The 12,217-nt window shown below is 42.1% G+C and overlaps 1 protein-coding gene across 1 annotated transcript; it reads right to left on the bottom strand.

Annotated features, from left to right (window-relative positions):
* Window positions 1-267: 267 nt before the first annotated feature.
* Window positions 268-9,206, bottom strand: LOC149321116 (cholinesterase-like). Its single transcript, XM_089515835.1, has 4 exons — window positions 8,838-9,206; window positions 5,213-6,704; window positions 4,066-4,205; window positions 268-2,338 (listed from the first exon to the last, which is right to left on the bottom strand). Exons 2-4 carry the CDS (start codon window positions 6,697-6,699, stop codon window positions 2,277-2,279), a joined length of 1,689 nt encoding a protein of 562 aa, XP_089371961.1. The 5' UTR covers window positions 6,700-6,704; window positions 8,838-9,206; the 3' UTR covers window positions 268-2,276.
* Between the last annotated feature and the right edge of the window lie 3,011 nt (window positions 9,207-12,217).

Here is a 12,217-nt window from a genome sequence, read left to right as displayed (position 1 = left end):
TCTGGTTTTGACAAATGTCAGATGTGGGCCTATGAGCTGCACATGGCCCGAAATACATCAGCCCACCAAGTTAATAAAAAACAAAAAATGTTTTTGCTCATCACAATTTGGGTATTCGTGAAATAACACAAAGTTAAACCATAGATAAAGCAGAGAAAAATGGCAGCTTTTTACCTTTGGAACATCTTGACAAGTCCCTGTTTGCGGTGAGGAGGAGTCAGAAAATAAATAAAATAAAGATAATAATGACAACTCATTTATGCAATGAATTTCAAGATATCTTTATTTGGCTTCTCAGTAACATGCAGCCTACTGGAAATGACTTCTGGAAACAGTAGAAAAGTTGCATTGCTTGAAGTTCAGTGGCAAAGCTGAAGAGATTGCATTGCACAAAGAGTGGATTCCTAACTCAGTTCTGGTTCAGAGCATGGTTTAGAGCATTACATTCACAGCAAACAAATTCTCCCGAGGCAATGAGTGCTTGTTGCTCAACATGGCAAGGTTTCTGGAATAGCTTGTAATTTCTTCAGGCTTTTGAGAATTGTCTTGACCTGTTTGTGGAGGATCATGAAAGCAAGAAACACCTATTGCCTGTTACTAAGAGAGGGGCATGGGCTGACCCACTCATGAATAAGGGAATGCCTATAGTTAGGGTTGCCAGGCATCCCTTTTTATATGGGATGTCCCTTAATTGTAGTCTGGAAAGCTTGTCCCTTATAGAGATGGCAAGCATTGCTAAGGGATGACCTGTATCCTATTTGAAGGTAGAAAAGCTTTTCCTTTCATATAGAGTGAATGAGATGCCCAAAACTCTGTATTTGATGATGAGAGCCCTGCATAAAGACAAAAATGTCTGTATCATGTGATTTATTAATGTGGACAATATATTAATTTTACAGAGATTTCAGATTGGCTAAATTAACTGTAATCAGTATTTTAGTTTGGTATTTTGGTAGATGTAAACTTAAAAACTATTTCCTGATTGTTGACCTTCCGTGTCATAAATTTCAACTGCCCTTATTGCTATTTTGAAAACCTGGCAGCACTGACAATAGATTATTTGCAGCATAGGGTTCAGTCCTGTGTTGATCAGACTCCTCTACTGCTTGCTGCACCTATTTTGCCTGTTCCTCCAAAGAATTTTTCCCAGCTTGAGAAACTGAGTGACCTGACTGCAAAAACTTGCTACTGAAAGTATGAGCCGAGATTTACTAGCTCAGTGGTGTCTGAACTTGACTGGATCTGGTTTATGTGTGTCGGTGTGTTTTTCCATCACATTTTGAGTTCCTTCATTTTACCATAAGACAACCAGGAGGAAAATTGGAAACAATCATGAAGGATTAGGCTATATAGTGGTGCATCTACACTGTAGAAATAACACAGTTTGCCAGCACTTAAAATGCTCCATCCTTTGGAAGCCTAGGATTTGTAGTTTTACCAAGTCTTTAGCCTTCTCTCCAAAAGCATGCTGGTGCCAAACACAAAACTAAAAATCTCAGGATTCTGTAGGATGGAGCCATCGCAGTTAAAGTGGTGTTACCTGTCAATTCTGAGATTTCAGGCTATGGCCTGAGTCTCGGAGCCTTGCCCCTCTTCTACAATTCTTAGGAGAAGACATATCAGGCTGAGAGCACTACCTTGACAAGTATGTGTATGTTGTGGGTTTTGTTTCTGTTTTTTCAAATTAGCTCGACTTGGCATTTAATGGCAAAGTGTGCAACAGTGGTTGATGTTTGATGAAACCATCAGGGCGTTCCTTTGGAAGACCTCCCTTGTAACTTCACAGGTCTCTCTTCTTGCGACATCACAAAGTGGTGATCCCTAGATCAGAGTTTGGCCCAGAAATCTCAAGGGTAATCCTGACCAGGTATCGCTAAGGCTGTATAAATGGCTGCTAGTCATGATGGTGACATACCAACACCAGAATCAGAAGCTGTATGCCTCTCAGTGCTTGTCACTAACAATAGGAAAATGCTATGGTACTCAGGGTACTCCAGTTGTGGTAATGGGCTTCCTCCAGGCAACAATTTGGGCTACTGTGGGACACTGAATGCTGTACAAGATGGGCCTTTGGGCTGTTCCACTCAGATTCTCCTTGTAAATTGATGAATATTTGCCCCTCTCTACTAATGTGGTCTCAGAAATGCTGCTAAATCCTTCACAAGCCAATCAATTCATTTCTGCTTTCTGTACTTCATTTCTGCCTCTTTATCTTCATGGTCTGTGCATTGCCTACAGCTGTAGCAAGGCTTGGTGGCCTTACATGGAGATGCTCACTATGGGGAATGGGACTTCTTGCCATCTCCGCCTGGTGAAAGAGACCCCTCTTCGGATTTGTCTGTGGAAGGAAGACAGAAAGGAGAGAGAGCAAATATTTTGTGATTACAAGTTGATAACTAGGAACAAATACTGAAGATTCCACTGACTTTGGGAGACAGTACCTTCCTAAACTACAGAATCATTAGCACTTTGATGTCAATTTAGCTGCCACAGACTGATACCATGTCCTGAACCCAATAGTTTTAGGTCTTTTCACAAGAGTTGAGGTTCATGCCTAGCAACCTGGTCCAAATTAGCAAGGTATGCAAGCATGGAGTCAGGGGGAAAGGGTTTATTTCTGCAATAGAAATAGGTACACACTTTGAAGTGACATCTAAAGTGAGACAAAAATTTATTTCAGAGCCCACACTATATAGCTTTCCACAAATTGTTTGTTTGCTTGTTTCATCTGTATGCCACCTTTCTTCCAGAAAGGAACCCAAGGTGGCTCACAGATAAAAACATTTTTAAAATTTTACAATAATTAAAAAAAAAACCAATTAAAATAATCTAACTAAAAAGAGTATAAAATTACATTAAAATATACAAAAGTTTTTTTTAAAAAATAACTAAAGCAAATATCCCATATAAAAGCCAACCTGTTTTCCCCAGGTAGGCATTAACAAGAATTTTAATAACTATTTCAAAGCACATCCTCCCCATCTGTCATCTATTAATACTTCCAGCTTTGTTCTGATCCATTTACTATAGCCAAAGCATGTGAAATTCAATCAACAGGAACCTTGGGTTCTTTACATCAGAGAGTCTGTCACTTTGAACAAGGAATGTAATCAAGAGTTGTAAATCAAGGAGGACGCTCCCTTTCTCACCTATAGTTTAAAACACAGAATGTGGTTATCTATAGCCTATGTGTCTCGTGTCCGAGAAACTGAGATATCAGGGCTCTGAGTCCAGCATTGGAAATAGAGAATTTCTAAACTAGGAGTAAGGGGATGATGATGATGATGATGATGATGATGATGATGATGATGATGATGATGATGATGATGATATTTCTAGAGGCCAAAATGACTAAACTGAGGCTGTCATATTTTGACCATGTCGTGAGAAGCCATGACTCACTAGAAAAGACAGGAATGCTTGGAATGGTAGAAGGCAGTAAGAGAAGAGGAAGATTGCATTCCAGATAGATAGTCTCAATCAAGAAAGCCACAGTCCTGGGTCTGAAAGACCTGAGCAGGGCTGCTGATGACAGAGTGACTTGGAGGTCTCTTCTTCATGGGGTCAGCATTAGTCAAAATCAATCTGATGACAGTTGGTCTTCTTCCTCACTGATAATGTTGCCATATTTAGTTATTTATGAGCTGCCTTTCTCTCAGAAGGGACCCAAGGCAGCTCTCTCAGGTAGCATGACCAATGCCCATTCTAAATGAGGAAATGTATTTATTTCTGTTCAAAAGAGTAACTTTTTAAGGCTCTTTTCGAGTGGGGTAATAGCATGAACTCCCAGGTCTCAGGCCCTGTGACAGTTTGGCTATCTATAAGTCAATACAAATTTGACTTAAAGCCTCAAATGTCCCCTGAACCCCTTCTAAGGGAACTGTACTCTAACTGATTTTTGCATTAATGACCACTGGGAAGTATGGTGCCTTCATGTAACAGTATAAACATGTAATAGTATAAAATTCAGATCCAGGGTATCAGTTCCATTGCGAGCCAATGTTCTTAGAAACATCTATCTCATGATATGCAAACACACACTGCAAGACAGAAAGCAGAACTCACTTGGCTTCAAGAAATCACAGTGTCGTGCAGGTGAGACCTGCACAGTTTGGGAAGTCTCCGTACTAAGAAGAAAGAAGTTCTGCTGTGCAGCATTGTAGAGGGGCCACTTTACCTCCTTAGCCCCTGCCTTTGTAGGATCCCTGCAGAAAAAGTAAGAATATATTTTAACCCAACATGATTCTGTGTGAACTCCACAAGACACAGAGTTCCTTATTCCTTTATTTCCATTTTAAATACACTTTCATAGAACGCTCTGGGGTGGTGCTAAGAAATATACTTGTAAAACAAAATTTATTCCATTATTCATCACAATGTGTCAAAAGCAGTCTGTTGCCTCTGCTCTTTACTGGGGTAATTTTCAGTAAATTATTATGTTATTTCTTGCAGTTGTTAAAGGGATCTACTCCAGCTTTAGTCCAGAATTTAACGGAGCTATATCTAAAGTACTGAACCCTGCTCTCATGATAAGTTCAACACCATGGATAGCACTGGTAAGGCTCAGACCAAAACCCAGAGTGGATTCACTGCTCCACTTGCATGGGGTCCCTGAGCCACCAAAGCTAAATACCAGAAGCTGAAGTTGTGGGGAGATGCTCCTGTGCTCATGTCTTGCTTCTCTGGAAGCAATACAGTTGGTCCTCCATATCCACAGAGGAAAACCAGTATGTAAAGGTATCTTGTGGCACCTTTGAGACTAACTGGAAGAAAGAATAGTTAGAAAGGTGGGAAATAAATACATAAATAAATGTTTCAAAGGTGCTACAAGAACCCTCTGCACACTTAAAGATAGTGTTAAAAGGATAAAAGTAGGGCAAGTGTTAGTGTCAGGGTTGGAAGGTGGAATCAACCTTAGTATTAAAGGAGGTCTTGCCACACCTTCAAAATGCACATTTCTTGATCCAAATCTGTCTCAGTGTCATGCTGCATCATATGTGGGCATGGAACTTATGGGAGCCAAATACTGTCTTTGAATATGGTAAATAAACACCATCAATGATTCCTTTTGCCAAGCAGTTACAGCTATTTCCTGGGCTGTTTAATACTGTGATTAATATTGGTGAAGGAAACAGTGTGCATCTTGTCATGCCTGATGAACGGCTAGACTTTTATTCTGTATACAGCAGTGAGGGGAAAAGCAATATCTTACCCACTTCTGGCAAACTCTGCCCAGTACTGCATGATCCTATGGCTTAATGCAGCCTCAGCCTCTGTGTAGGTTTTATTGACACCCACTGCTGACTCAAGAGTGCCAAATACATATGGGAGCTCAGATCCATGGGGTGCTCCAATCCAGTCTGGGAACACAGAGCCAGAAGTGTGATGAGAGAAGAGATAAGCATACACAGGACTCCCGGCTTCTTGGCTCTTTGCTGCAAATTCAACTAATGGGCAAAAAAACCCATAGTCACCAATCATCTGTGACATGGCCCACCGGTACCGTGCTGCACCATGACCTTCTTCACTGTATTTCAGTGCCACAGCCCGCACATCTTCGGCAGTTGCCTTGCGAATTGTCTTTTTTGCTGCTTCCAGAAGTTGCTCCCAAGAAATTAAGCCATGACTGGTATCAGGATAATAATACAGCACAAAGGCAGATGCTTCATCAGAGGTTACACCAAGGAGAGTTGGTTTGACCTGAAAGCGTCCTGCCTGAAGGAGCTTTTGTGGATCATCAGGTAGAAAGTCTTCATCTGTTGTTGGTAAGAAAGGGAGATCTAGAAGCAATTCACTCTTCTCAATCATAGATAACTCATGCTGACCATATTCCGTCACATTTTTTTCCTTTAGGCAGCTCAGTACAGCATTTTTGTCACCTTCCACACAGCCTAGGAGCTGGCTGAAGGCAAGGGTTTTCTGCTTAACTTCCTCAGGACTCTTCCATGCCCAGAGGACATTGGATGCTCCACTCTGCAGGATAGCCTGGCTGAAAAGTGGCTGGCTTTTGGGGGAAAGGAGATGCAAACCCACAGACACTGCTCCACTGTTGTGGCCAAAAAGGGTCACCCGGTTAGGATCTCCACCAAAAGCAGCTGCATTGTCCTTGATCCAGGTCAGAGCCAGCTGTTGATCCCACAGGCCCATATTTCCTGGGATGGCTGGTGGCAAGGAAAGGAAGCCCAGAGCCCCCAGGCGGTAATTCATGGAGGCCACAATGACATTCTCAGTTGCAGCTAAGGAAGCCCCATTGTACAAGTCCAGCGAAGCTGTGCCAGTGAAAAACCCAGATCCTCCATGTATCCAGACAAGAACTGGAGTTGGCATGGAGGGCTGTGGTTGGGGCACCCAGATGTTGAGGAAAAGGCAGTCTTCTGACTGGGGTCTGTTGGGAGCCCATGTGTCTGAATCTGGGAAATCTGGGTAAGTGAACTGGGGACAGGCATTACCAAAGTTGGTGGCCTCCAAGACTTGACTCCATGGCTGATGTGGATGAGGCTTCTGGAAACGCAGGTTCCCCAAGGGAGGCTCAGCATAGGGGATGCCCAGGTAGGCCATTACAGAACCAGAACCCCCTGGGAGAAGTTTGCCCTTGACAGGGCCACTGTTGGTGATCACCACAGTGTCATCTCCAGTGGCAGAAGTGGATGTCAATGAAAAGAGGAGGAGGAAACAGAAATTGGAAAAAGGGGGCATCATAGCAACTGGAAGGAGAAAATAGTAGACAAGGTTAAGCAAATGCAAGAGAGACAGTGAAGTATCTATTTTGCTCACAACCCCATCTCTGCTTGACTCTGCCTGACTCTGCTTAGTTTCCAAGATCAGATGAGATCTGTTACCTTCAGGATATAAAGGCCTGCCCAATAATACATCTTTCAAGAAGGACAGTTAACCTACTTCACCATGGCTCTCTTCAGCAAAAATGCAGTGGTTACTCACTAAGGGAAACTATGGTCTATGATATCCACAGTCTCTTTGTTGGGATATAGCAACTTCGCATGCTGAAACCTTCTAGTAATGCATGTCTATGGTGGCCTTATTGTTTACTCACATTTCCTGTTTACCCAAGAGCACACCTTTTGCCTTTTGTCCCTGAGAGAAAGAGCCACCATTATTTCTCTCTTGCCCTCTCCTTGCTCAGGAGAAGATGCCTTCCTTGCATGCTGAGAAGAAACTTTTCTAAGATGTATGTAACCTACTTTTTCTTACCTTATTTTTCTTGCAACATGAAGCTAGACCCGTGTGTTACTTCATACCATTTGCTGTTGTATGTAAACTTGTTTTATTATTCACTTTAACCAAGTGACTGTGTTTTTATTGGGGACACGTGGGACTAGGAGATATAGTGGACCTAGTTTTCCTGCTCACTCATATTCCTCTGTGTTTGCTCTGCTACTGAGATTAAACAATCTCTCCTACTTTCCTGAGTTTCTAGCAATTCTCAAGAAAGTGATATTTCCAATACTCTTTAGTGAGTTTGAGGGGAGACCTTTCAGAAGGGACCCTTTCAGAAAGGTCCATTGGTTATGCTTATTTACTTGTTAATGAAATAAGTTGCCTCCATTTAACATTGCTAATATTCCTTTCTCATTTGCTTTCCCTAGTGCCTTTACACCGCCCTGCTATTGCATCAAATATATTTTATAAACTGCTCCCAATCCTAGCCTAGCAGAGTATGAACAGCAATGCTTAGAGGAGAGGCCTTGTAAGCACCCTGTGTAAAGCACTCTGTGCCTACTGAAGTCTATAAGGACACTTATGCAAAGACAGCCAGTATGCTGCAGTGGTATGAGTTTTGAACTATGACACTGGAGACTGCTTGGTCATGGAAACCAAGGGTAACTTGGGCAAGTCACACTCTCTATGAATCAGAGGAAGGCAAAGGCAAACCTCCTTTAAACAAATCTTGCCAAGACAACCTGTGATAGGTTCATCTTATGGTTTTCATGAGTCAGAAATGACTTGAAGGCACACAACTATGCAAGGATATGGCCCTCAAGACATAGATCCCTTCCTCTGACCAATAGCAACAGGGAACAATTAACCTGGGACTCTAGCCTATCAATGGATCTCTTTCTTCTCTGCTTGATGCTCTCTCAGAGAATTTCAAATACACCATTTCCCCACTGAGGCAGCCTCCTAGATACAACTGTGGCACGTTGAGGGAAGAAACTCTCAGGACCTCAAAGGTCTCATTATTATTTATTTGTCTCCTGATTTTTCCTGCAGAACTGGAACGCCAGGCAGCTTTCAAAATTAAATCAGATGCAGATAACTTATAAATATATACACATATGCATGTGTGCTGTGCACCTTCAAGTCATTTCCAACTTATGGTACCCTGTTCAGCAATTGCAAGATCATAAAAGGACTTGCAATCTTATATCTGCTGGGGATTCACATTTACAGTAGTTCATGACCAAGCATGATCCCCCCCCCCAAAAAAAAAAAAAAAAACCTACCATTGCAGGTTTGTAGCCCTCTGATTGAACTGTTTCTAATGTACTGGGGATGCAACCCTGGAAAATGATGTCTATAGCACTCTTCCAATATTGAGAAAAGCAGCTATGCAGGACCCCGAACAGACTCCAGCTGCCTGTTTATTGATGTGCCCTGTGACCAGGAGAGCACTGCTGATGTCAGTTCCCAGCATCCTGATCTCCAGCATCTCAGGAATGCTTCAGTCAGGGCATTGTCAGGCTGCAAAGGCAGTTTTTGGGAGATGACATGGAGTTCCATCACTGTAGTTGTGATGACAATGGAGGATCTCAACCATCCTTAAAGGTAATTAAATTATCTCTACAGTTCAAAATACGTAATTCAAAATGCTCACTCACCCTACTACTTAGTTGCTGCTTGTGTTCAATAGTGGCACTCGCTTCAGTAGATTCCTTGGCTGTTTCCTGCTGCCTTTCTCTTTCTTTTCACTACCACCTTCTCTTCTCTTCTCTTCTCTCCTCTTCCCTTCCCACATTTTTAAACCCTTTCTTGCCAAGCCCCCTCACTGTCTCCACAGAAACCAAGCATTTGTTTCCTCCCTCCAGCCTGACACTGCTTTCTGTTGCCTGTCCAACTAGGAAGATTAATCTGATCTCATCCACCCAGTGAGTTCCTGTGGGCTGTCACCAACCAAAATTTATGTGATACTGACACAGCTCCAGGAAACAGAAGCTTGTAGGTACAGAGGGAACTACACTCTTTTTTCATTTAAGATCCAATCCAAGGGGGCCTGATATTCTGGTGGCCCCCAGGTTTGCATCATAAAAGTTCCTGTACAATTCTAAACAGCTGCAGTGGGACCAGCTGCAAGTGTTGTTTTGCAGCTACCATGGATTACAAGTTCAAGCTTCACAATGTCTCACAAAACTACAGTTCCCAGAGTTCCCTAGCACTGAGCCAGGGAAGTTTAAGCAGTCAAACTGAATTATTTCTGCAGTGTGTTTTGGACCTATGTTAGTGAAATAGTGACTGTCTTCCATAGACTGATCTTTAGAAAAATCAAAGTGCAAAACCCTGTTACCAAAATGAGTTCAGCACCTTGGACAATTCCTTTAAAGTCTGGAGAACTTTCCAAAAGCACAGCCTTTTATGTTTCAGGATAAAATAGAAAGGAGAGGGATCCGTAAACATCTTTAAGACTGATTTATTTTAGCATGATTTTTCATGGATTCCAGCCCACTTCTTCAGTGTGATGAAGTGAAATATTAGGACCATGAGAGGCTGTACAACTTCGCTCCGTCAGCGCATCTGAAGAACTGGCCTGAAACACATGAAAGCTTGTGCTAAAATAAATCCGTCTTAAAGGTTCTGCTAGATTTCTTCATTGTCTGCTTTCTTTTAAAGTTTGGACTATATCCTGGAATGGCTTCACTGCCCAGCTGATATGCCCATGCTCATATAATTGCAGTCTTAGCCATACCCCTGGACCCAAGAGCAATGGCAGGCCATCATTGGGTAGTGATTATCTGCCATCATTCCTAGATTCAAGGGAATGGGTAAGGCTGCAACTGACCATCTTGAAGTAGGAGAAAAAGTCTGAATCAAATTAGAGATGGGGGAACATATCCACTACCTTCTCTCTTTCTTTCTTTCTTTCTTTCTTTCTTTCTTTCTTTCTTTCTTTTTCATTCTCCCTCCCTCCCACCCTCTTTAGTTGACACATGTGGCTGTACTTGGAAACTGCATGTATTATTTATTTATTTTATTTATGGTATTTATGCCCTGCCCTTCATCCCTAAAGGCTCTCAGAGTGGCTTACAATTATTATTATTTAGAATTAGGCGGTTCCCTGTCCTCAGGCTTACAATTTTAAAAGACACAACACAAAAGGAGAAGGGAATGGTGGTGGAGAAGAGGATTGGGTCCAGCAATCCTCTTCTCTCTCTCTGAGTCCTGGGCAAAGGCAGATGGTCTGGAAGGAAGGCTCTGCTTCTTAATCGAGTCCAGGTGCAATGGAGCTGGGCCTGCATTTCTCCCTCCATAGCCGGATGTAAGCCAAGGGAAGCGAAATCTATAGAATGATAGAGATTATCTTCCCTATGCAGTGTCCTAGAGTGGGAGTAATTGATAGATCTGCATCTTCCAGGGATCTGAAACATTTTCTTATTCCAGTAGTGGGTGCTCTAAAGCAAGCAGGCATTTTTGGAAGTCTTTGGAGTTCAATTGGGTATATTGGTTAAGAGAACAAGGTGCTTGACCTCAAGATCCTTTATGTCAAAGCTCCAGCACAGCTTTCCTGTCCCTAAAGACCACTCATATCCTCCAAGTTAAGTGGATTTTCTGGGTTGTTTGGGACATACCTCCTTGACTTACCTCCTTTGCTGCTCTTCAGTGAGGCTCCCACTGAGTTCAGTCTGAAGCCGAGTGAATACAGTGTTGTCCAATACACTCACTGCAACACTTCCAAATAGCAGGGAGAGCGACAGTATTTATGTACTATTGGAAAGGGCATTGACCAGCTGAGGACTATCCATGCAAAGGGAAGAAGCTAGATTTATTCTACTTGTGAAGCTGCCTGGAAGTCCAAGTCAGTGTCGAAATGAAGAACACTTTAAAAAAAAATGGAATGGGCAGGACTTCAGGGAAAAGGGAATCAGAAGCATGGAAATGCAATCCTTCCCTTCCCCATTGCCTTGAAAAGAGAACACTGTGATTTAGATTTGACAGAGCTTGTACAAGTTTTGGACTACAGCTCACAGAACTCCCCAGCCAGCTTGGCCAGTATTCCATTATTATACATTGTGAGTTATGGGAAAGCAAAAGATTCTGCCAGCCTCTTTTCTTATGATATTCTGGAAATTTCCTTCCAATTACTTCATGTAATCTAGGCACATGTACCCAAGACTTCTGCAGCCCTGACTGCCATCTTTATTAGGAAATCTAACCACTCATGGAAGGGTTGAAATGTTGTCTTTTGTCACCATTACTCTCTCCTCTCAGCCACACATTAATGGATGAAAGATGGCCCCATTAATGCAGAACATCCCTGAAACAGATTTCATAGTGTAGAGAGCTATTTTTAAGATGTATTTGACTGTAGTTCTAAGACCTCTCCCCCATAGGTAATCAGTTATTATTGAAGTTACCAATGTTGAAATAGCTCTTTAAGAATGGATCTATACTACACAATTATAGCAGTTTCACACCACTTTAAAAGAAGACGTCCCCACCATATAATATCCTGAGATTTTATATTTGGAGAGGTATTTGAAATTTTCAAAATTATTGTTCAGAGGAGAGCTGTCTAACAAAGAATCTTAAACCCTTTGCCAGGCTACAAATCCCAAGATTCCACACACTCTGGTCACTCTCTCTAGACCTTTGTCTCTCATATTCATCACCTCCTCAGTGCACCCTTTGGAAAGAGACCCTTTCATTTTGTTGTGAATTCAACTGATGCAGGAAATAGGGTATCAGTCTCCGCTTAACATGGGTAATAATGTGCTCCTTGCTCAGGAAAATTCATTGTTTTAACACAGCCTCAGTGTTGAACTCTGGTCAAAACGACCTCTTCCTACACCCATCCTGATGAAGTACAAAATATGTCAAGAAAAGAAATATTGTGTGAAGAACTCTGGGATAATTAAAACATAAAGGATAAAGAATCATAGAACTATAGAGCTGGAAGGGACACAGAAGGTCATTTAGTCCAATCCCCTATTAGTAGATGAAGCTACTTGTAAAGCATCCCTGACAGGTAGGAACTTAGCTGCTGCTT

This window comes from Sceloporus occidentalis, unplaced genomic scaffold (genome assembly GCF_023333645.1).
Source record: "Sceloporus occidentalis isolate IW3139 unplaced genomic scaffold, rSceOcc1.0.p SCAF_1, whole genome shotgun sequence".
Classification (NCBI taxonomy): domain Eukaryota; kingdom Metazoa; phylum Chordata; class Lepidosauria; order Squamata; family Phrynosomatidae; genus Sceloporus; species Sceloporus occidentalis.
This window is presented reverse-complemented; position numbering and strand designations above follow the sequence as displayed.

What these genes read in the sequence shown, in the direction of transcription:
- LOC149321116 (XM_089515835.1), bottom strand. Translation starts at nt 6,699, where the DNA reads ATGATGCCCCCTTTTTCCAATTTCTGTTTCCTCCTCCTCTTTTCATTG. An exon ending in GCAGAGTTTGCCAGAAGTGG is followed by an intron (nt 4,206 to 5,212) that starts GTAAGATATTGC and finishes CTTTTTCTGCAG; the next exon opens with GGATCCTACAAAGGCAGGGG. An exon ending in CTGTGATTTCTTGAAGCCAA is followed by an intron (nt 2,339 to 4,065) that starts GTGAGTTCTGCT and finishes TTCCTTCCACAG; the next exon opens with ACAAATCCGAAGAGGGGTCT.